Source organism: Pantherophis guttatus, chromosome 1 (genome assembly GCF_059756535.1).
Source record: "Pantherophis guttatus breed Tessera chromosome 1, ASM5975653v1, whole genome shotgun sequence".
NCBI classification, from domain to species: domain Eukaryota; kingdom Metazoa; phylum Chordata; class Lepidosauria; order Squamata; family Colubridae; genus Pantherophis; species Pantherophis guttatus.
In genome coordinates this window covers 55,865,006-55,891,001 of record NC_142063.1, presented here as the reverse complement: position 1 = coordinate 55,891,001, position 25,996 = coordinate 55,865,006, and the positions used below count along the sequence as shown (strand labels likewise).

The window sequence follows — 25,996 nt, the reverse complement described above, 5'->3', positions numbered from 1 at the left end:
GTGCCAGGCTGGGGCTGGGCTCCTCCGTGCGCTTCTGCACCCGGCGCGCCCCAGGCCGACCATCCCCTCCCGCCTCCTCTCTTTTCACCTTCTATCTCTCTCTCTCTCTTGCCGTCTCCCTCCCCCCTCCCCCCCCCCGCTTTTTGGAATTCCTAATCGCGGATGGCCTCTGTGATTGGCTGTTGGGTTCTGATCCCGCTTGGGCACCAGCCTGGGCGTATAAAACGGGCCTGAGGCGGGGGCTCCCGAGCATTCCCCGGAGCGGGCACAAGGGACCAGTCACAGCATGACGGGCAAAGCGGGGGACGCGCTGGCCCACAGCCTGCCCGGCAAACCCCAACCCCCCGAAGGCGCGCCTCCTCCTATGCCGGCCTCCGGTTCTAATGGGGCAGGGGGTGTAGTGGGGGGCTGTGCCGCAGGGGCCAAGCCTAGCTCGGGCCCTACAGCACCACGCTGCACCGGCTTCGGCATTCAGGAAATCTTGGGCTTGAACAAGGAGCCGCCTTCCCAACCTCGCGCAGCCCTGGACTCCTTACCCGCCGGGCACCTGCTGGCGGCCCGCTCCGTCCTCAGCCCAGGCGGGGTGGGCGGCATGGGCATGGGCTTGCTCAGCACCGGCAGCCTCCCGGGTTTCTACGCGCAGCCCACTTTCCTGGAGGTATTGGCCGATCCGCCCAGCGTACACCTGCAGCCGCTGGGCAGAGCCCCCGCGCAGCTAGACACCAGCCAGACGGCCAGCTCAGGTAGAGCTCTTGTGGCGGAACAGAGCAGTGGGGAGGAGGGCCCTGGGCCCGGGAGGAAGCTGGGGGACAGCTGGGAATCGCTATCCCGGGAGGTGAGATCTCTGTCCTTGACCAGGTGCTGCGAACCACTCCAGACAGACCTCTCTGTTGCGGCTGATCCCGAAGCGGCGATCGCTGCGCCCCCCCCAGCCTATCCGGCAGGGTTTAAGAGTCTCCCCGATGCAAGGGATGCATCTCTGAGCCAGCTCGTTGTCATTTCCAGACCTTCCCCGATTTTGTCAGACGTGAGCAATTTTCGGCTAAGCGCCTTGCAGTCACACAGTGTATCGAAATAAAATTAATAACACCGAGGGACAAAATGGTGAGATGTAGAGGTGTAGGAACCAAACCTCGCTCCAAGTACTCTTCGGCCTTTTCTGGACAAAAATGCAGCCGCGGTGCGGCTTGAATTACCCTAAAAGTCCCGTGCATATTAATGGGCACTAAGGCAATAAGCATGAATCATTTGATGTCTTAAAATGTAAACCAAAGTAATATAAAGAGAAATGCAGTAACGGTAAGCATTAAAAATAACACAATGCTCCGGGAAATCTAGTTAAACAGGAGAGAGAGAGGCGCATGATTAGATTAGGGATCCTAACAAGAAAATGCCCAGCTGTTTTATTCTATTCCCTTTTTCCAAAGTCCAGAGTTTTCTTTTCCCGACCTGTAAATACAGGGAAGATTAGAGGAATAAAAAGCTCCCTGAGAAATTTAGTTCCTGCCTATGGAGTGTAAAAAGCTCTCCCTCTTCTACATAACTTTTGCTTTCCCGTCTTGATCGTTCTTTCCGTTTTGTTTAATATTTTAAAATGCCAATGACAATAATTCCAATATTTTAAAATGCCAATGACAAACGAAATCTCAGTGTGGGAGAACGGTCTGATTTGAAAAAGAGAACTAGAACCCAGGCCCAGGAGGGAGAAAAGATGTGGGGAAAGTAGCTAGAAGAGAGCGAGGCGTCTCCCGGCTGGAAGGGTTTACGGGGCGCCCTCAGGAAGCGAAATCCGATCAAACGAAATCCTCCCCACAAAAGCCCCGATCCGAGAAAGGTCGGACAAGGCCTGCGGGTGACAGCCTGACGTGTTCCGCGGAGCGGGGGGGGGGGACCCCCCCCCCACCCCCCCCACCCCCCCAAAGAAGCAACCCTCTCCATCGCTCCCGCCTTTCTGTCTTCAGATTCCGAAGATGTTTCCTCCACGGACAGAAAAATGTCGAAATCGACCTTAAACCAGAGTAAGAAGCGAAAGAAGAGACGGCACAGGTAAGGCAGCCTTCGTTTTCAAGGCCGGGATTTGCGCTTTGGGGCAACAGCAGCAGGACCCGTTCCTCCGTCCTCGCCTTGCCGCCGGCCCGGTGCGCTTGGCCGGGTTTTGCTGGCGGGCCATTTCCCTCGCCCACCATGTATCCCCCTCAAGTTCAAGTTTCTCTTTGGCGGTGCTGGTGGGGGCTCTGGGGAGGGGAGGGGAGGGCGGGAGAGCGATGATCTAGCGATGTTCCAGCAAGTAGCGTCACAGCCTCTGTCAATGGATCCTGAACGATCCCTCCTTGGTCTTCAGGTTTTACTCTGAAGCACAATTCCAAAGAAGACAGAGGCTGCGTTGGGGGCCAGATTTTCTCCACGCCAAGCTTTGCATTGTTCACCTAATTTTTATTTGTCGAACCGTCAAATCCAAACATCTCAAAGGGGGACCTTCCTATATTTCTCGCTGATCTCCAGCGCTTTTCTTTCAGAGCTGCCCCAGGGAGCTGTCCAAAGGGTTCCCCATACACTTTACTTTCCCTAAAGCCATCGAGGGCTGAGAATAAAGCAAAGAAATTAGTATGCTAGAGCAGTTTACAAATCAAACTATTGCTTTACCCAACAAGATCAGCTTTTAATTCAGGTTTAATTTTCTGTAAGTGCTTGGCTTCTCAGCAAGGGCATCACTGAGTTATCAAGATTTCCTTTTGTCTGTAAAATAAATTTAATTTCTCTTTCCCATTTGGTAAGGATGCTGTTTTTTTTTTGTGATTAGCAATAAAATACAATGTCTGAACTGACAAGAATTGTAACCCAATCCATCTAGAGAATTCTAGATAGGAGAAAGAAAAATAGTTTGGAGACTGAAAAACACACCACTTTACAGTAAAGCTGGGGGAATCACCCAAAGAAAAGTCTGCTGTCCTTTCTTACTGATTCAGACTCCAAGAAGGATCCTGTCATTTTGCTCTCTCCCCTCCCCTCCCAAGTAATCAACAGAACAAAAACAAGTGTTGGGCACCCCTATTGCATATTGGTTCTGTTTTGTGTATTCAGCAGCAAGTCCACCTGGATATGATTTGAGAAGATTAATTTTGCTAACAAGCAGAATATCTGTATTATGTTAAATGTCCCTGTGCAAGGCTAGCTGTAATGAAAAATGAAAAAAAAAAGAATGGTTTATTTGCTTTGAGAATTACAACAATTGGAATTGCAACAAATAATTCTCAGTTTTATTGATATATGAACAAATGAGGGCAGGAACTTTTCAATGAATTGGGCCAATATACAGGGATGTACTTGCTCTGTAGTAGATCAGTGTTAGAATTCTTGCAGGTTTTATATTTCAGTCTAGAATGAATGGTTTCAGAAATTTGAGGATTTTAGTGTTGAACATGTTAATAATTCCATAATTTGCAAAATGCAATATTTTTTTTAAAAAGACATTGTCTTCAGGAAATGTTCAAAAAGTAGTAGCAATGTGGAGATGAATTACACCTCTCTATATCCCGAGCAAGAGAGGAGAGGTTAGCTATTAGTAGTACTGTTTTTACATAGAATCTGAAAGAATCTGTTACAAACAAATTTTAAGATTACATTTTGAAAGGGTGGATTTTGCCTGTATTTTTTGACAGGAATTCTATCTCCCCTCAAAAGGAGTGGACAAATTTAAAAATAAAAATCCTGCCACCACTCTTGGGTCCTAAAATAATGCACAATAAGCGAAGCAATTTGTTTTGAGAGAAAGGCAAGTGAAGCATTACAGAAGGTTGCTCCATCTATATAGGTGATCATTCTGGGAGAGCAAGACGAGATTGGGAGACAGCAGAACACAGATTAGATGGCAGAAGCAGCCCCTCATAATGTTAGCATTATTAAGATGATGGAAGTGTTTAATATTTGCATGTTAAGAAGTAATTCGGATAAATGTAGACAATGCTCTTGGGAAATATGTAGATATTTAAAAATCAATGCTTAATCTTTAGAATCTTGGCTTTGACTTTTTTTTCTTTTTGAAGCAGTTTTTTTCCTCTCGGAAGGTTGATTTCATATTATTTTCCAATTTGCTTATATGCTTGTATGTGTGCTTAGACACTTGCAGACACAAGCTTTTATATAGAGATGAAAAACATTGAAATGCAGCTGGCTTCCATGGAAGGTTAATCTCATAACCAGAGAATTTTTATGCTTAAGAAATTAGTCAGGATGTTTATTCAGATTTGGAGCACAACATAATCCACACATTTTCGCCTCTGCAGGTATCTCTCATCCCCTTCTGGAGTTGTGCGTCCATTTCTTTTCAATTCCAGGGGCTTTTTTTATGCCTAACGTGAGGAGAATGCCTAATTTAGGCTATTGAGATTTAGATGAAGCATATCTTTACTATGAAATTAGTTGCTTTGACCCGGTAGAGTCACAGACTGAGAAACTAAGCTAAATTCCTGAAGATAAGTGTTCTTACATTGTAAAGTGTTTGGAGTATATTCTTTACAAACAAAATATTAGAAAGGATTGGAGTTTCCAAATGTTAGGAAAGGAAATAATAAAGGATGATGTTACATCATCAGTAACACATTGGTTACTCTACTCTGCCAATTAAGGATTGGAGGTAAAATAATTTCTTTTGAAAACATTAATGTGAACAATATTTTGCAACAGCAAAAGCAGACAAATAAATAGATGGATTTTGTTCTTGAAAACTTGAATGTTATCATAAAATCTGTTGTTCAGTGTCTCGTTACAGCTAAGGGAAGCCCCACATTTCTCCACTTCACAGAATTTAAAACTACTTAACAGGAGCCATAGTGATGGAGTTTATGGAATCCTCTTGTTAGGTTTTGTTGCAGCACCATGGAACTCTTAATGAATGTTAATGCTCCACTTCACAGAAGGAAATGATGATAATTCTAATTTGGAACTGTTTTTAATCCATACCTATTATTAATTCAACTGATTCTATAGTACCTGGAACTAAATTGTGCCCCTTATTTTTAACAAGGTGCCAAATTTTTGTTTGAAAAACAAAACAAAACTGGCTTAATCAGGAATAAATCTAAAGACCAATAGGAGTAGCTTTTATATTTGGTGACACTGTACCTATTACATATAGGTACTAAATTTAATTTCTAAATTTAGACTAAAACACATTTATTTGGGTGCAAGCTCACTAACTTTCACATTGGAATGTTTAGGATCACAGGGTACATGAGCAAAACCAGATTCTATTTACTATCCCAGAGAAGAGTATCTAAGTAGAGAGATGGTATGAAGGAACCCACACTATAAATGATAGCTATTCAGAAATATTAGAGGTAGTATAGGATAGGATAGTGGTAAATGTATGTATCTCTCCTCTCTCCCCCTCAAGTTTTTCTGGAAAAGCTGGACAGATATTTTAGATTTCTCCTCTTCTTAAAGAAAATAATGTCTTTGTTTTCATAGAAACATTTGATTAATTCCTGTTAGAGGGCAGGGCAGGGCAAGAAGCAATAAATAGAATCTTGTTAGAAGGAGACCCAACCTGGAACTAAGGAGAAATTTCTTAACAGTGAAAACAATTAATTAATGGATCAGCTTGTTTCCTGGAGTTGTGGATGCTTCATTGCTGGAGGTTTTGAAGGAAAGATACGACAGCCATTTGTCTGGGATAGAATAAGGACTCCTGCCTTGAGCAAGAGGTTGGACTAGAAGACTTCCAAGGTCTCTTTCAGCCCTATAATTCTATTTCTATTTCCACAATAGTTACAGTTTTGCTACCCTCTTCACTTTAATATTAATGTACTTTATGAAAAGAGTGCAATCTTCATTTGCTTTAATAGTAACCCTCTTCAGTTTTTCCTCTACAGTGAATGGGAAGACCCAATGTCTATGGAGATTCTGTCATCCAGGTCATGGTTGTCCCAAAGGTGCTTTTTCAAGAGGCAACTGGAATTTCTTGGTTTTTCTTTGAAGACATTTCACTTCTCATCCAAGAAGCTTCTTCAGCTCTTAAGAAGCTTCTTGGATGAGAAGTAAAAGGTCTTCAAAGAAAAAACAGAAAGTCCATTTGCCTCTTGAAAAAAGCACCTTTGGGATGGGAAGACCCAATGTACTTTCCTTGGCCTTCTTTGTCCTAAGAATAACTCTTTTGTATAATGTATTCCTGTTCTTATTTTTTCCTTCACTGCTGTGTTTTTTAAGGTGCTTTTTTTCTTTTAACTTTTTTCATCATTGAATTTTATTCCCTTTAGGACAATCTTCACATCCTACCAGCTGGAGGAACTGGAAAAAGCATTCAATGAGGCTCATTATCCTGATGTTTATGCAAGAGAAATGCTGGCTATGAAAACAGAACTTCCTGAAGATAGAATACAGGTAATCATATTGCTGTGAAATTCAATCATTGCATGTCATGAGTACTCACTATTTTTTTTCAACATACTTTGCTTTCTTTGAAGGGAGTGATATACTCTGTAAGATATGAATTCTCCCATTTGATGCCAGTGAATTTGATAATGTGGGCTGCTGGATTATTATAATCCAACACATTTGGAAGGTACAAGATTTAGAAAGGTTGTTTTAAAGGACTGTCTTGTAACTGATTCATCCCAAATCTCAAAAGGTAATGCTGAATTGGTGTGCTTTCTTGTGTGCCTAAGCCTGCACTAATTGTTCTAGCTTTTATTAGTTAGACATTTTATATATTGCTTTTGCATGCTGAAGATTAACAAAATGTTGAAATAAGTATTAGTTTTCTGTAAGACTTCATCAGGATTCAGGATGCATGACAAGTTCTGTAACTGCAAGACTTTTAATCCAAATGGAATAGAAGGTAGGCATGTTGTCCAAAATAGTTATAAATCAGGATCAAGAGAGTAATAAACAATCAGGAAAACTAAGGAATATTCAAGGTGTAGTGACACTTAGAATAATTGGACCAGCTTGGAAAATAGACCTTCATAAGATGGAGAATAGGGACTGGTCCTTAATGTTAGCTGTCTTGACATTGAGAAAAGTTGATCCCGAAAATAGATGGCACTTTTCACATCCAGAGCTCATACATCCAGTTGCATTGGAAATAGAATGCTGGTGGTATTGGAAGTAATGTAGTGAAGTCTAAGAACTCAGAATTTTTTGAGGCCCACATATGAAAGAACACCAAAGAGAAGTGGGAACTATTGGCTATGATAGGAAACCATACCTAAAATGACCTTAAGAGCAAATAATTGGTTAATACTTTGGATCTTCACTAAATTCCCCCTTTTAAATACTGTATTTTTAATTAATTTTGTATAAAGTTTTATGGAAGAGTAGAATAAGTCACTATTTCTAAACTACTAAATTTACTTAATTTCCTCTGGAGAGACATATGTTAAAAAATTAACATAAATGTTATAACATATGAATTTATCCTAATTCTTCATGATGGAAATAATAATTCATTCAGACTTTGTATGTTTTAGAGGTGTTCATAAACAGCCAAACATCAAATAACTTAGTATAGCCAGAGATTACAGTTTTCATATAGCAGTATAGTTGCTTTATGAAATAATGGTTGATGAACAAAAAGGCTCAGCTCCATTACATTTTGAACCAGGGTTTAGATGTCATCATATTATAACACTTAACGGCATTCAACACTTGACTTCCATACTTATTTTGTTTAACTAACAATTTAAACTATTTAAACTATAAATATTGCACTACATCACACAGTATTATAAAGATTGTATAAAATGAAGTTGATATATTGTTGGAAAGTCTTGGAGTGCAGTTGCATAATGGGATAGATCTGCCCTATTTATTTTAGGTAAGAATACATAATTTTGTTAGCATATCTTACTCCATCTTTCAATGCAGTTATAGCAATGGAATAGATAAAGCTTTCAGGCATCAAAAGACTTGAAATATAGATAAACCTATGATCTTCTGCATTCAAAAAACAATTCTCTGTAATTGACCCATGATTCCTTCTACCTTGTTCCTTGCAAAGGAATTACTTCATCAAGAAATTATTTTAAAAATGAATAACATGGCCCTGGACAGCCCCATAGATTTTTATAAAAAATAAAGGAAGTTTGTTATTTATATACAGTACATTAACAACATTATATATTTTATATGCAGCCCAAGACAATTCCTTTTCATTCATGGTGGCCCAGGCAAGCCAAAAAGCTGAACAACTATACTATATATAGTCTGAACGATAGATGGCTAAGCAAGACTAAGAGTTATATTTTAAACATCTAGACATTATTTCATGAGGGCTTCCCCCATTAAGTATTAATATAGCATTGGCCTTTTTGTTAGAATAATGATGTGAAAACTACAATTTCCTGTTCTTTACAATTGCATTCTTCATATATTTGCATATATTCTGCCATCCTTCTGCCCATTATATTTTGGGATCTCATCTTCTTATAGCATCCTCCAATTCAATGTGTAACCAAGCTATAAAACTGTTTACTTAAATTATGCACAATAAATCATTCCTTCTCCAGCTCTTTAATCATTTGGTTGCTCTTTACTGAATTTCCTTCAATTTGTCAATCTACCTGGCAACAAGACATCAAGTGTGCAATGCAATACACCAAGAATGGAAAATGGAAGGGGAGGAAAGAATTCTACCCTTGAAGTTCATTGGTATCATTGAACTGATACTGGCTTATATTAGTTGAGATTCTAATATCAGAAATCAGATTGTACTTCATGCTCTTTTAACTCATAGCAATTATTTTATACGGTATTAACACTTGCTGTTTTTTGTTATTCCCGATGACTCATTTGTTAGAACTCTAACTTTTTTGGCCAATGGGCATATTTGGAATTTTGGGAGAATGGTGTCAGTTGCTGTGCCTGTAGTGCATAGCAAGGTTGCTTGCCCAATCACAAGAACATGCAGCATGGCATAGGTCTGTTATGGTCATGTTTTTGTCAGTGAAGATTGTAGATTTACAACTATGGGGACTGTGATCCAGAAGATAAGCAGTAATCCCTGAACATTTGTGTGGCTTCTGAGAGGCTTTCCAGTTAATGCTTTATTTTGTGCTAACGTTGTAAATTACTGGGAGGAAATTACTTTTACCCAATTCTCAATTGTTAAGTTGCAGTGCTGGAGAAAAATACATTTTTATCTGAGCTAGCTTTCTAGTATTTTTAGCCCCAATATGCTTTAGGTAAGTATAAAGTCCTTCCTTAGATACTAATTTAACAATCTCAGTCCTGAACAAACAGTCTTGTATCACAAGATACATAATTAGGTCTCCCTAATAGTGATTTTTCTAGGACCTTCCTCTCAAGGAAGACCTGTCTGAGCTCTTTTATCAGGTGAGATTATTTTTAATGAGTCCAATAAAATCTGGAGAATGTGGATGCCAGATCCTATGTATATTTTCTTTACTATTTCTGAGATATTTTAATTGACAGTGATATTTAATTTCATACTGTATTTTTTAATTTTGCAGTACTATGGTTGATAGTATTATGGATGCAATATTACTTCAGAAATTAGAATGAACAAAACCTCTTGGATTTTAGTCAGGGCCATGTTTTTTGGTGAAATTTCTTCAAAGAAATTTCTTTAGATGGAGAATCAGTTTAGGGAATTAAATGTAAATGTAAATCAGGTTTTACTAATGCTTGTCACACCAAGGAAGACAATGTATTACTGATTCAGAAAAACGGGTGGATAATAATTGGCAAAAGAGATGGCAGACATCTTCAATCCAGATTTCCCCCTCAATCCAGTTCATGTATGTTTTGATTGCCTAAGGAGCAAATATAATCCAATCTTTAGAGTTCACACAGGAATGTTAGATTGTTAGGCAGGAGTGCAAATTATTAGTTTTTAAATTATTCATATTATATTTTAAGGCTGAGGTAAAACATAATATCTGGGGGATTTTCTACTTTTGCTGAAATGACCTGATTGGCTTTGGGCACTATGATGGATCTCTTTATCCACTAATCCAAGTATTCTGATTTCATTGCAATACTATATCAAGAAGAGATACATCTTTAACTTTAGGAAAAGTACTTGGACTTTTACAATTGGATGTATTTGTTCTTCACTGTTATTTTTTTTTCACTTTCTCTAACCTGTTTTCCTCAAATATGTATTTTCTTTCATCTATTATTCTTCAGGATACTGCTTGTATTCATCTGACTTGCTTAACAATATATCCATCTTCATGTTAGAAAGTGAAGCATATTTTAAAGTTTTACACCTAAATTTACTTCTTCCTTTGTTAGGTAATTTCTTCCATTATTCTAGGCCTGATATCAAACTATAGTGTTTCTCATCCAGGTTTCATTCATTATGAAAGCAAGGCACCAACATTACCAATGCATCTTAAAAAAAAGAAAGAAGTATATTACAATTTATCTAATATTTTGGTGATATTTTTAATAAATGAATGTCTGTAAAAAATTTTTATGTCAAATGTTAACTAGAATTGCAACAAGTGAATTTTGGATATACTAGTTTCAATTAAAATTTTAGGTTTATAATTAGATACATCACTGGCAGGAAAGATTTAGGTTTGGAATTAGATACATCACTGGGAAGAAAGATTTAAACCACAGTGCCTAATGCTGTACTAATACTAATTTCCCTCTGCTTCTGCAAAGCAACAGGAATAAGAGCAGCTATCTGTTTTGTGATCAGCCATGCAGACCATGTGCTTCTTTTCCTATACACATTTAACTTCATATCTTTTTATAGTGTCATAGAAAATGATAGCACAGTAAATATTGCAAATAACTGTGATACAGCATATAAATAGGGAGACACAATGTATTTCCTGGTTTATACAACTTTTTCAGATCTCTGAAATAACATTCCAAATTCCATATTTTCTAAACAAGTCCAAATCTGAGCAGATGGGAAGGTTTTGAAACCACACATCTGAAAAATGTCTCATTTAAACTCATGTGTTTTCTTAAATGAGAAATGAAAATAACTAGATACCTTTTATTGACAAAGTAATTCTGAATAAGTAGGTTGCTTCTATAGAAATCCAGTAATAGCCTGTTGCCCTAACTCTCCCAATATGCTGAGATGTTAATTTTAATTAGCATAGTTTCTGCAATGTGTGTGCTTGTGTATATTTGACAACATATTAGGCAAAACTAGACTTATTGAATTAAAATTCAATCATCAGTTTTACCATTACAATATAATTTCCAGAAAAAAATAAATGAAATCTGGCCTAAAATGATTCAGTCTAAACAAATAGCTGGGGTCTTTTTAATAGTAGGAAGGGTATATTAATTTAGTAAAATGTACATTTTGTATACACATATACATTCAGACCATATACTGAAGATAAAAAGATCAAATCATAAGAGAAAGACCAGCTGTCTAATCATAAGAGTTTTAAACTAGGTGCTACAACTGCTATAAGAGGAAATTATAATTATAAAATTATAAAAGGACTTTGTTTCAGAAGAATCAGAATATGAAAGGAAAATATTAAATTGAGCCTAAGAGACAAGCTGGAAATCCAGCATATGTATCAGTTACTCTGCTGCTTGGCGGTTTCTCTGCCAGTGTAACCTTGGAGGTGCTGAAGTTATTCAACTTCTATACTTTGGAAGATGGTTCAAGCAGAGGGTTTATGGACTCCAGGATGAGCATATGCTCCTCTTTCACTGATTGTAATTGGCACCTTTATTTACCAAGAATCAGGAATTGGATAGAAGAGGATAGAATGATAGAAGAGATGCCTTGAGTGCTGGTGGAAGAAGAAAAGCAAACTTGACTGAGCAGTTACGAACTCAAGCTCAATCCCATACCATAATGGAAGTACTTCTACTTCTACTCCTTTATTGCTTAGGTGACTGTCTGGGAGTGTCCAACTCCATTTTAAAACTCCTGCCTGGGTGCAGTGACTGTTTCACAGGGTATTTTGCCCATAACATTGCTCAGATTTGAGAATCTTTGCTCCTAATGGATGGACTCTGTTCTGACAAGTAGGGCAAAGTCTTGCAATAAAATGGTTGAAGCAAAAAAGATGAAGGTGCTGTTTGTCCATTCAAGGTTCCTTGCCTTTTGACCACCCGTGAAGGAATAGCTTCCATGACTTGGGCAGTTCTCCTGGATGGGCACGTAAGGGCTATGGTCAAGGATTCTTTGTCCAAGCTTCAGCTTGTGCACTGGTTGTGGCCTTACTTGAAGCATGAGGGGTTTGCTGTGGTAGCTCAGGTGATCTTCATCACCTCTCATTTAAGGTACTGATACACAATACTCAGTATGTGAGGATGCCTGTGAAGTCCACCAGGAAGATCCAACTGACTCAGAATGCAGTTGTTTAAGGGTGCTCATCAACACATTTCATAATCATAAGTTTATTTGTCAAGCATATATAAGATAACAGGTAAAAGTATAAACATAATTTGAATACATTAAAAAAGAGTAAGTAAAAAGAAATATCAGGACAGGGATGGTAGGCATGCTGGTGCACTTATGCACGCCCCTTATATACACTTATACACTCCTTTGGCAGTGGAGTATTTGCACTATTACCTTTTATGACCTGCTTTATCCATTCATCTTGTGTAAATGGATGAGAAGCTCTTTTGGTTCTAGCACATATAAATAAATACACACAAGTTCTTGTAAAGCGAGGAAAAGATCTGACATATTTATTACAATTAGTCCTTGTTTAATGACTGGTTGCTTAACCATTGTTTGGAAGTTAGAACATATTTCGAAAAAGCTACTTATGACTTGTCCTGTAAGTTACAATTACCACCCCTCCTTGTGCAGTCACGTGATCATATTTTGGCACTTGGCAACTGGCTTGAATTTATGATTGGCTGCAGCATCCTGCAGTCATGGGACCACAATTTTTTATGGTAGAAAATGGCAAAAAACTCTGCCCATTGAATATGCTGGATTCACTTAATGACCATATGATGCAGTTAACAACCGTGTGATTTGTTTAATAACCATGGTGACTATGTTAGTTGTAAAAACAATAATAAAATTGAATCTGGGCATGTGGTCCCTTGACTTGCGATTGCAATAACTTATGACTGAAATTCTGGGTCCTATTGTTGTCATAAATTGAAGACTACATGTGTACAAAAGATCTAATGGTGTTCAGACTAGTGGAAAGGGACAGTGATTTTATATTTTTAAGAAGATACTAGACAACCATTTGTCTGAAATGATTTAACGTTTTCTGCTCAAGCAGGAGGTTGGACTAGAAACTCTGTTACTGTTATTGTCTGTTATTTATTGGATAGGGTTGATAGGAACTTGTTGGAATAAGAGACCTTACATAGATTTCAGTACAGAAAAGGAAGAGGTAAGTTTCAAAAATAAATGTAAAGCGATTAGAACATGTCAGAACCTCAAGAAAAAAGTTTTCCTACTCCATCCTTAAGTAAACAATATGAGCTAAATGGATAATTAGTCTGGTATTACATAACACAGTGTTTTACTTCTCTTTTGCTGTTGCTGTCTACTACTGATCTCTAAACTTATTGAGGGAACTACTAGAAAGCACTTGGACTTTTCTAATTTATATATGCAAAGGAAAAGTATATACTGTATAATGAAGGAAGAGTAATGCATTAACTGAATACTCAAACTCCCAAAAATCTATGGATTTTATTATATGGTAAAGAAGAATCTGAGAACATTTGGATATCAGTTTGGCCCTCTGGTGGTGGATCTGAGATCACTGGATAGCAATTTCATCCTCTGGTGGACAAATTAAGTAAACACATGTCAAAGTCCTATTAAGTGTATCATTTTAAGTTTTCTGCTGAAATGTTCCAAGGATGCTGAATGTAATCTTCTATTTATAAGCCAAGAAAGCTGCTGTTAATCCTTTATAAAAATTGGACCATTTATTTAAGAAATCTTAAATCTCTTTATAAACACTGTAAAACTAATTTAAAATAAGCGAGCTAGAAACAATATAAAACAGAATAACAAATATAATATTAAACATAGAATCAAAATAAAATTGTATGAAATGTAAAAAAGCAAGTTACTAAAAGAACACACAAAACACATCACCTTAGAATCTGGCATACAGTATAGCAGAATAAATTATTCCAAAATAAAGGCCAGTCAGTGAAAAGCAGAAACAGGAAGCTGCAGTAGAATATATATTAACCTTGGAGTAAGATCTGTTTATGTGCAGAACACATAAAAAGCATTTAGCATTATAACCTGAAAAAATGTAAGATGGTGTACCTCCAACCACATACTAAATAAACCTAACAGAAAAATGCTACTTGCAGTCTTCACTTCATCCAGGAATAGCCTCCACTTGTGTTTATAGAATTAAATGTCTGTTTAAATTTCAGAAGTAAGCAAAGTGAGGGTTAATGTGTGTAATATCTTTTTCTTACAAGTTAAAAGAGATATCTTGTATTTTTGATTATAGCCGAGTGGTAAACTGGATTGCTGCGATGAATGAATTTCTGATATTGTTTGAGGTAACAAAGGATTTGTAAATAATGCTTCATATAGCATTTTCTCTAGATTAGCTCTATTCCTAAGGTGTCTTACCAGGCCCTCCAGTTTGAAGGAGAGTTTGGTAGATTTGGTTGGCCTAATTTTGGAAGGAGATATTAACCATACATATTTATTACATTGGACATTATTTGCATTGACAAACAGTACCACAAATTTTAAAATAGTGCAGTGTTGTTTTTTTTAAAGGATAAAAAGGTTTAAAGGGTTTTTAAAAAAAATTTGTTCAAGAAAGTGGCAAAAAGGCATCACTTTTTAAACAGTATATAAGTATTATTTAACCCTAATTCAACAGAAGCAGATCAGTTTTCTTGCAACAGATGTTCATCCTTCTATAGACTTGCTTACTTGCTGGATTTTTAAAAAAAAGCAATATATTTAGTTTCTGCTGCTTACTGATTTTAAACCAGACATCATACCAGTTATATTCATGTTACTTTAAATAATTTTTGGAGGGATGTCTATCCGCATGCTATATGTATGCATATCTGAATATGCTGACTTTAGTATTAAAATTTTAATTTCCTTTTCATACATTGTAATCTGTCACAACAGATTAATCATGCAACAGATATAAAATCCATATGTATACAGTATATAAAAGTTTGCTTCCTGTGCTGAGCAAGGCAGTACTCTAGAATAATTCCTATTCCCAGGAGCGCAGTGACATTTTCTGTACTTTAATTATAAATATGCAACATAGCCTACTAATGTGTAATCATTCCCATTGAATCTCTGTTCATAAATAAGACCTACAGTTAACATTGTAGATATTCAAGTTTTGGGGTCATAAAAATAAGGCTAGATTTATAAATAATGGCTGTCAGAAGAAGCTCTTCTAAATATTTTTAAAGGACATGGCAAATGCTTGGAATTTGGAGAAACATTCCATCATTCTGACAAGCTCTGGAATCAATACCTTTTGCTCTGAAATAAGCAGGAAACTGTACCTGATTCATTCCATCGATGTGGGATTTATCCCTTAATACAGAGCACTTCTCATGTTTGAATTTGTACACTGATGGAATAGGAAAGAAAAAAATATAGTACTGGATAATGTAAAATCTCATTGCATGGAGCCATCTAGCGGACAAGACGAAGACAACAAGAAGAAATATACTATATGCAAGTCTGATCGGGGAGGGCTGAGTGAAGATTTCTGTTCAGACGTTTTCAGATGAGGAATTATTTTTATATGAACTGTTTTGTAATGCTCTTATAACATTTTTATTAATTAGAATACCAACTTTATTTTTAAACATGCATCTTCTGGTAGCTATTCTACAGGCATAACATTCATAATAACTCGTCCTACATTCAGACGAGAACACACAAACATTCAATATAGGTTCATGCAACAAATATATTTAGATTGGCATTTTTGGTTATATTAAAAATCCATTTAAATACACATATCATTATATGGAACAATGTCGATACAAACACAAATTCATGTGTGCTTGTGTGCATTAACTACGTGCATATGAGCCTGCTTACATATTCAGTTTTATTTTAGTGTACCTTGGATGCATAAAAATATATCAAATGAAATTTATTACAGTTGCATTTAATTTCTTCATAAACTGTTTATCGGTAATATTTATTTTATTTTATTTATTATTTTTATTATTCATATTTCTATGCCGCCCACTCTCCGAGGACTCTGGGCAGCTTACACCAAAGACAGTATACTAAATAGCATATTGCCCCCAACAATCTGGATCCTTATTTTACCCACCTCGGAAGGATGGAAGGCTGAGTCAACCTTGAGCTGGTGAGATTTGATCCGCTGATCTGCTGAACTAGCAGTCAGCTGAAGTAGCTGCAGTACTGCACTCTAACCACTGTGCCACCTCAGCTCTATAGTTTGTTAAGCAACATGGTAAATTGTATCCTTAAGTCTTAGTTTTCTGGTTAAATGCAGAGGTGTATAATAGGCTGTTCCTCCCTACTTAATTCACGATTGTCTTATTATCACAGTATGATTACACATAAACAAGAGTAGTAAATTACCACTTGCTCAATGATTGTTCCTATTTTTGCTGTGTATATGAATGAGATGGGTAGACCAGAAGAGAATTTTCTTTTGAGATCAGAAGGCAGTTTGAAAGACAGGACATTTTAGTTACATATGCTTTTTTCCCTACAATACAGGTGATCTTCAACTTACAACCATAATTGAGCCCAAAATTTTTGTTGTTAAGCAAAAAATCTGTTAAGTAGTTTTGCCCCATTTTATGACTTCTCTTGCCACGTGTCTTAAGTGAAACACTGCAGTTGTTAAATTAGAAACAGGGTTGTTAAGGGAATCTGGTTTCCCCATTGACTTTGCTTGTCAGAAGGTCACAAAAGGGAATCACATTACTCTGGGACACTGCAACTGTCATAATTGTGAATCAGTTGTCAAGCATCCAAATGTAAATCACGAGACCATGGGGATGCTAGAACGGTCCTAAGTGGGAAAAATGTCATGTCGCTTTTTTTAGTGCTGTCGTAACTTCAAACAATCACTAAATGAACTGTTGTAAGTCGAGGACTACCTGTATACGCACAACAACTATTTCTCACAGAGTGTTTCCAAGCCTCATTGAACTAGATATTACCCTACTCAAGCTCTTTTGAAAATTGTTATTATTACCTGTGATGTTATTACCTGTTATTATACCTACTAAGAAAGCCTAATCAGCTTTAGCTTAGCTTAAAGTTTATACTACCTTTTTTACATGAGTTCAAAATTGTTCACAATACTTAAAGTGAGAACATTAATTTCTACAAATCATTCACAGTCCTTTGCTACTTTGACAATTTTAAAATATTTTGGTTCTAATTGAACGCAGATTACTTATGCAATTCAATACATTTTTAATACTGGATTTATAATAATGCTTATTTAGGAGTAAGAATTAATGCTTATTTAGAAATAAGAAATTAATATCAAATTGATCATGATTAGTATTGCAAATATCCTTCTTATCCTTATTTAACCCAAGTGCATAAACTTTTCATATACTTATTGCTGTAACAAAGGAAAAACGGGTTTAAATAATAATTTGTCATTGTACGTGTATACACAGTATACCCATACAACAAAATTCACTTAACACCAAAAATGAGCATGTATGATAATGATGACAAAAAAAATACCCAAAAGAAAAAAGTCACAAAGGGATTTTGATCTGTGTTACCTGTAACTTTTATGTAAGCATAATTAGTTTTGCAACCTTATTTTAATATCCAATCGGCAGTGGAATTCAATAAAATGTGTATGTATAATTATGTATTTTGTTAATCTCAGGGGGCTTTCAATGGGGAGGGCTATGTTTCTTTCTCTACGGGGTTCCACCCAAAATCTCTCTTACAAGAATTTGAAGTTTCCTTCAGCTGCCACCTCCCTTTTTCGGGGACTCGTCCTGCTCTACCCTGCCTGATTCTGCTGCCGCCCAGCGGAGTCATCACAGGGTTAAGCTGTCAGCGCTGTAATGTTAAACAGGTGTCAAAGGCGCTTCGATATATCTGCAGATTGAAATCAAATTCTTTGCTGTATAAAAAGATAAATTACCCAGGCGATTCCCGCCTCGGCCCACTCATCAGGACAGCGCCAGACGGAGAGCAATTTTTTTTTTAATGTGCTAACGACCTAATCAAGCAATCAAGTCGGAGAAGATTGCTGAGTGACCCCCCGAGCATCCATCTGCCAGCGAGCCCCCACCATTCATTTCCATTCCGCCGGGGACGGCGCGTGGCTTCCCTGGAAAGGAGGGAGAGAGAGAGAGAGAGGAAAGGGAGGGAAAGAACAGGAGGGGGGGGGCTTAAAAAAAACCCACCCCTAAACAAATTAACACCCAATTTTCTAGCTTAATTAGTTAAATGAGAAAAAGCTGGTGGCTGCGGTGTGGGGCTATACTTGCCGCGGAAGGGAGGGGTGACTGTCTCGTGGAGAATCGAGCGAGAACTTCACTACCACCACGGCATTAATTAGCGCGGGTCAATGGCGCCGATCCCCAGGGAGCAGCCGCTTTAATTTCCCGTGGTATTTCAGTGCCTGAGGCCCATCGATTCAAACTGAAATTAACTTATTTTTCAATCAGGCCTGGGCTGCCCCTGGAGCTGACTCTTCCTTTACCTCCTCCTGAATAGACCGCGAGCAATTTTTCATCTCAAAAGCTGAGGCTTCTCTCCGAAGCGGGAAAAAGGCGAAGGGAGAGCAAGTGCGCCCCCCCTCCCCACTCCAGGCTCTAATAGATTTCTGCTAGGCTCGCGGCCGAAATGGTGGAAGCCTTGATGCCGCCAACGGGATGTGTTTGCGCTACCCAAGAGGGTTAAAAAGCAGTCGACATTGTACCCCATCTCTCTCCATCGCCTGGTGGCCTCTAGAAGTTTTTATTGCGTTCCCTATATAGTCCGAGCACTCCTCGTTTTTCCTTTCTCTCTTTTTGACCTCCGTTAAATAGAGGCAAAAATCCAGGCCACTTGCCCAAAAGACATAATGAGAATTAATTATAGTCCTGCACTGAGCTATCTGACTCTGTATTATCATACTGTTCAGTTGGAAAAGTATGCACAGTTTTACTTAGACCTTGTATGAAGTGAAGTCTGAGATTGCACTAAGAGTCCATTGGAATTTGCAAATCACATTCAGTTCCATTGTGGGAGTGTCCATATATAATTTAAACATGAAACAATTCAGTATGAACCAGGACAGAGAATTCACAGTCTGGGTCATTATAATCTTGGCATTACCCTTTTGAGCAGAACAAAGGGATATTAAGGGGAAGTTATTTGTCCAATGGAATTCTTTTGCCTAATTTTGTAAAAAAAGCAGATTTTGGCAATATGCAAGCAACTAGGAGGCTGTGCTAGTTAGGGTATGTGAATGGCAATGAGTTACGAAAACAATGAAATTATGCTAGCTTGATCCTGAATTAACCATCTGTATTTTATATTAGAGTATTGTGAACTCAGCTGTTACATTTTGCTTTCTCATCCAAAGTATTCTGCAAATTGAGCTGAGCAAACCATGCTTCAGTTAATTGTGTCTATCTTCCCATCAAAATACCATGGCCCCATATGCAGCTTTTACCTTGTTCAGTCAAAACAGATTTTGGCGAGTCAGTTTGCAAGTAAATGTAATGAAAATAAAAGCTATTAAAATATCTAGCTGTATTTGGTGGCGGCAGGGAGAGTGAAAAATTCTGCCATATGTCTGACTGGGAAGTTATTACAGGAAGGGAGGGAGGGAGGGAGGGAGGGAGGAAGGAAGGAAGGAAGGAAGGAAGGAAGGAAGGAAGGAAGGAAGGAAGGATGGATAAATGGAATGTTCTGGGCTCAGAAAAAAAAACAGTTTTGTTTACTGGTCCCATTCTCAATCAAGCCAAGTGGTTTCATCTCATTCCCAGTCAAAGAATGAAATAGTCTTGGATCATCTTTAGGCATACTAGTTTTAAAATACAAACAACCCTTCACTGGACTAGTCAGTGCCTTTTATTCTGTTTTACGTATTCATCTATTTAAATTGGACTCATTAGAGTTCAGTAATCATATGACAAATAAAAATTATACTTTCCTTATTAAACAATCTTTTTTATTGCAGGTTTGGTTTCAGAACCGACGGGCCAAATGGCGAAAGAGAGAAAAATGCTGGGGAAGGAGCAGTGTAATGGCAGAATATGGCCTGTATGGTGCAATGGTTCGTCACTCCATCCCACTGCCAGAATCCATACTGAAATCAGCCAAGGATGGCATAATGGAATCCTGTGCTCCTTGGCTGTTGGGTAAGAGTTCAGTCTTGAGAACAGATCTATATTTTGTTATAGCCAGAGTCCCTGGCAGGGTTCTGACAGAGTGGAAGGGAATTAAAGTAGCATTTCCTAGTACTGTGCCCTCTATGTGATTTGGATTACTAGCCATGGTAGAAGGTAGATAATGGGTCTTTAGGCTAACACACCTGGAAGATCTGTTCAGAAAGCTTTTATTGTGTAAAATAGGTAGAATAGGAAAGAAATATCTGTACATGGATTACTTATAGACATAAAGCTCAACTATGGCCTCTCTACTGAATCTAGAGGTTGCACAGATCAGCATGTATGGCTACCAGTAACACTTTTTAATGGAAGGTTTTATTAAACTTTATGGAATATAAAACCTTTATGTCTAATGCTAATAGTCTGTGTTTTATATTATGCTCCCACAATGTCTTTGCTAAAAACATTCTTCATATTTTCTCAGCAGTTTACCACATGATAAACTGTTATTATGGTGAGAATCCCCTGCCAGATGTTCATGCTGGCTTTTGATAACTTTGATAAACTTTTGATAACTTTGAGCAAAACATTTGGAGATCCTTTAAAGGTTTTTAGAAGCTTTCTAATTCAGAAAATAGTAATCACGATTCATGGTATAAGAAATATATTTAAGGGTTTGGGTAGATTTATGCAAATAAATTGACCTTGATTTACCCCCATTCATTTAGGTAAATTATTCAAATTTACCACAGCACTGTAAAAAGAGACTTATGACTTGTCCTTGCACTTATGACTATATGTCCCCACAGTCAAATGATCAAAATTTGGGTGCTTCACAACCAGCATGTATTTACGATGGTTTCAGCATCCCGGGTTCATGCAATTGCCATTTCCAATCTTCCTAGCTGGCTTCCAACAAATGAAGTCAATGGGGGAACCTGGATTTGCTTAACAAGTGTGTGATTCACTTAACAACTGCAGTGATTTGCTTATCAACTTTGACAAAAAAGGTTGTAAAATTGGTGTGACTCATTTAACAACTGCCTTGCTTAGCAATGGAAATTCTGGTCCCAGTCATAAATTGAGGACTACCAGTGTAAGACGACCTCTGCTGGATCAGACCAAGAATCTTCCTTGTCCAGCATTCTTTTTGATGTCTCTGGAAGTTTACAAACAAATCTTGAAAACAATTGCATTCATAAATTCCAAAATTCTTGGTCAGCCTTGGTATTATTTAAGAGGAGACCAAAGGATAAATTTCTTTTCACCTCCACTCTTAGGCCTTCCTTTCAGGAGCATCCTAGCATGGCAGATTGATGCCTGGAGTGCAATCTGATCAGTTAGATGAGAGGTCTTCAAACTTGGCAGCTTCAAGACTTGTGGACTTCAGCTCCCAGAATTCTCCAGCCAGCATAGCTGGCTGGAGAATTCTGGGAGTTGAAGTCCACAAGTCTTAAAGCTGCCAGGTTTGAAGAGCTCTGAGTTAGATGGTAGTCAGATGAAAAGTCCATTCTCAACAGTGTTAATTGTGCATAAAGAAGCCTTTTTCCCTTCTCCCCTTCCTCCTGTGTGCCAAGCACTGTGGAGACTCAGCTGCAAACAAATCCTATATGCAAGTAACTTAACTATGACAAATTTGCCTGATATTTTAAAGCTATTTAAATATAGTAGCTGATTTTCTCATGCACTCCTGTTTCTTCCTTAGCTTTTCTTTTCTGCTTTTCAAGACTAATTTCTTCAAATTTAACACCTGGCTTCTTATAAATGTGCTGCTTCATTCTTCAGTCTACAAGAAAGTGAGAATTGAAAGGACGGGGTGGATGGTATACGTTAGGGAAAGGAAAGCAGCCTGTAGGTGTTAGCATTTCCCTCATCAAGCTTTGTTTCACATACAGATTCACTTCTGTATTCGGTGAAACTCTGCAGCCTAATGGGATTAGGGAGTGCTGTCTCTTTACTTTCCTCTGCCCTAGTCCACTAAACTGCAGGGATAACAGGTTTTGTCATTTTGCTACCTTAGAAATCTTTGTGTTTTTTTATAAACATAGATTCCTTTTGTAACCCTGCTTTTTGCGCTATTTAAGGACAGTTCATTCCCACACAGGATGTTTCTTCCTCCTCCAATCTAAAATATGCAGATTTGACCTCAGAGTTCAGACACAAAGATAAATATATGTAGGTGGAACACTGGTGTAAGTTTCTCCTCAAGCCTGGCTGTTTCTGTCAGAGAATTAGCTGGAGGTCTTCCTCATGCAGGGCCCCTTCATTGGGCTCTCTGTGTGACTGCTGTTTGAAGCAAGGCTTTCTGCTTTTCCTTAATTCTGGCCTTTCTTTATCTTTACTGTTTTCAGTTCAAGATGGCTTTCCCATGCCCAGGCGCTTTTCTAAACCCGAATACCAACAATTCTTTTTAGGGATGCACAAAAAGTCTCTGGAGGCAGCGGCTGAGGCAGGAAGGAAGCCGGAGATGGAACGCCAGGCCCTGCCCAAGCTTGACAAGAGTGACAAGGAAGAAAGGGGGCCAGATTCCAAAACCACCATTTCCCAGGAGGAACTCAGAGAGAACAGCATTGCTGCCCTCAGGGCCAAAGCTCAGGAGCATAGCACCAAAGTCCTGGGGACCATCCCTGGAGATCCTCCTACCCCAGTCAGGAAGCCAGAGAAAGAGGAAGAGGCAGCCACGGCAGAGGATGACCGGCAAATGGAAAAATCAGATTTATTACAAGAGGATGAAAAACTGGTTTAGAAGGAAGGGATGATGGGAAATCAGCCATCTTCTTGAAGACTGACTCATCTAGTAGCTTCAGCCTCCTCTCAGACTAATGGGGTCCTTCCTGTAGTCCCTTCTCACCTGGAGGGTGGATCCACTTGATCTCTATACATTTCAGGAAATCACAGGCTAAGGCCATCTTGTGTTGGGTGTGTTCAGAGACTGATTCCCGCAGGAGCATATTGCCCCTGCAATCTTTGCGCTCAGGAGCCCTTGGGCTCTGCCTCCCTCCATTTCAAGAAGGGAGAGAAAGGTGGACATTGAATACCTTCACAATTTATTATTATATTGCCCCCCCCACCTGCTATTCAGCCTCCATTACTCCATTTTCACTTCATCTTTAAAAATAGTCATCTCATTATCTAGATTCACACATTGTGATAAGCCATGCTTTATTTTAACCATGATGTTTTGAGTAAGCTTCAATGTTTTGCTGTCACATTTAAGCCATATATCTTAGTTTACAAGTTACAGTGTTTGACTCAGACAACATACTAAGCCAAAGCAAACAAACCATATAATGGCTTACCATGCTGTCTGTACTCAGTGATCAAAATAAGTATTTTTCTCCTTGACTCGGTCAGGTTGTTAGCTTTCCCAGAAGAGAATAAAAGGCTTAATTATGCATATTTATATTTTCATTTAAAACTGCCCATTGTCTGACATTAAGGCTATATAATAAAGGAACCAATCTTTTTCCAAAAAATCAATCCAAACTTAAAAATTGATCAGGTGGCAACCCTATCTCATACTGAGTTTGTTCGTGATTACGGTATCAGCATTGTTGATTGAAGAGGTTCAGCTGCCCTACTCTATTAACACAATGTGAACCTTGCCTAAATAATATCTAATTTTGGACTGTTTAAGGTATTCAGCTGTAGCTTGTCACAGCCTGCCTTTGCTTACTATCTTGAAATAAGTATGCCATTTTTCCCTAGAGCATTTCAGGAGAAATCATATCAATAAAATAAAATATACTTGTACAACACTGAGTTGATTCCAGTGAAGATTATATTCCATATATTGTAAAATAATCATGAATTGCTTGGTTGGGAATGGAGCACTTCGGTACCAAGACTATCTGGATGCCATATTGTGTAATTCAGATCCCAGCCATTTTTTCCAATCTTTTATGTTTAGCTTTAGATAGGGTAGTTGATGGTGTGAGAAATGCATCTAAGAGATAAATTCCAGTTGTTATACTTGATATTCAATATCCCTAAGTGACTGTGAATAATGACTTAATTAAGCAAGAGCGTGGTTTCATCTGCTTTTGAGCCTGGATGGCTTCCTTATGGTTCACAAATTCAAGTCAAGAGATAGAGAGTAAGACTTACCTCTAGTAGTGATGTTTCTTGAGAAAGAAACTTTCACTTACGTTTTAGAAACCTATTAGTACTGCATTGTGTTTAACATGAAAATTCTATCAGAAGTGTTTGATCATAGTGATCATTCATTAACTATCTTTGCTTGGTGTTGCAGTCAGCAAATGGTAAAGATAGAATCACAATACTGTATTAGCAAATACTTATAATCAGTTTATGGTCATTTAAGTAATCATAATAAAATCAAGTCATGTACACATTGCCTAAGAAATTCAGTTTCATAAGAACACGGCTCTCTTCTTTTTCAGTGAAGGCCCATGATAGCAAGTCCCCATTTTTTTTCTGTCTTTATTTTTAACCAGCTGTTTTATTTATGATTGATTTTCCTTGCTGATATAATCCTTTTCTATGTCCCCAAGTTATCTGGTGTTTTAGATTATAACCCATGGTGTGTAAATATTGTATATATGGTAAGAAAAGTTGGTATTTGAGGTGTTTTAAGATAAAAAGCTGTAACAACTAGTCTTTGAAACTTGTGATTTTGTGCCATTTTTCTGTAAAGATATAAATCAGAATAAATCCAAACTGAAGATGAACAAGAATGATGCTGCAGTATAACTAATAAGTGCTGTTTAGATATTGCAACACAGGCAGTATCTGAATCAAATAAAATCCTTTTTATGGCCTTTAGGCCACAATGGGCTGTATCTCAGCACAAGACAAAAATAATACAAAAGGGACATTTAGAAACAGCACATTAGTAACTCTATAGAAAGCTTCAATAAGATATTTGATTAGTATTGCTGCTTTTCTGGCCTTCAATGCATAACAGAAGCTTAAAACAGTGAAGCTTTTAAGAGAAATCACCAAGTTTAGATGAATCCCCCCGGCCTTAATGCTAAATGAGATGAACCACTTCCAACACTTCTCTTTTAAGCACTGAGGAAGACTGCATTGTTTCCAACACTTGAATCAAAATGCCAAGACACATTATGTCCAGTTGTGTCCATTCTGGATTCTTATAATTATATCGGGCTGAAAAAATACCCAAAACAAAAATCAAAATTATTTCTCAAAACAGCTCATGAATTTGTTAAACTTTACTATCCTTACTAATATTAGGAGAGAAAGCCACTGGGGACAAATTCATCAGCCACCATTATTTCAGCACCAGAAATAAGATTAAACATAAAGATGCCAGAGAACAGCTGACTTTTAATACTTTGCCATCATATTGCAAACTGCCTTTTTCTCCAATACTTGTCCATCCCTTAGATTTACAGGAAAATCTGGTTGAAAGAGGACCAATAATAGTCCGGTAATGTTTTGAATTCTACTGAATTCTAATATTACTCCCTCCATCTTTCTTGCTATTGGAGGAGAGGATAGATACGGAGTCACTGATTATTTGTTCCTATTGTGTTTTGATGTTTTCTGTGTCTATATTTGCATTGCATAATGGATTTTTTTTCTGCTCAAAAGTTTTATACATGAGTTTTGAATATTTATTTACCATAATTATAAATATTGAGTTCCTACTAGTTACTAATCCCATCTAGATTTGTTAACATGTTGAAGCATTACATATTTCAGAACCATCCATGAATACTTTCCTTGCTGATATTAAGAACGTACAAGTGCATTAAAAAGTTATACGTTTAAA

General features: G+C 37.8%; 1 protein-coding gene across 2 annotated transcripts; it reads left to right on the top strand.

The window, feature by feature from the left end:
• Positions 1-267: 267 nt before the first annotated feature.
• VSX2 (visual system homeobox 2) lies at positions 268-25,996 on the top strand. Of its 2 annotated transcripts, none has more exons than XM_034418090.2 (5): positions 268-743; positions 1,962-2,046; positions 6,255-6,378; positions 20,088-20,268; positions 22,653-25,996. In XM_034418090.2, exons 1-5 carry the CDS (start codon positions 287-289, stop codon positions 22,982-22,984), a joined length of 1,179 nt encoding a protein of 392 aa, XP_034273981.1. In that variant the 5' UTR covers positions 268-286; the 3' UTR covers positions 22,985-25,996. The 2 variants fall into 2 exon arrangements, with proteins under 2 accessions (XP_034273981.1, XP_034273980.1); XM_034418089.2 differs by having other exon boundaries at positions 22,590-25,996.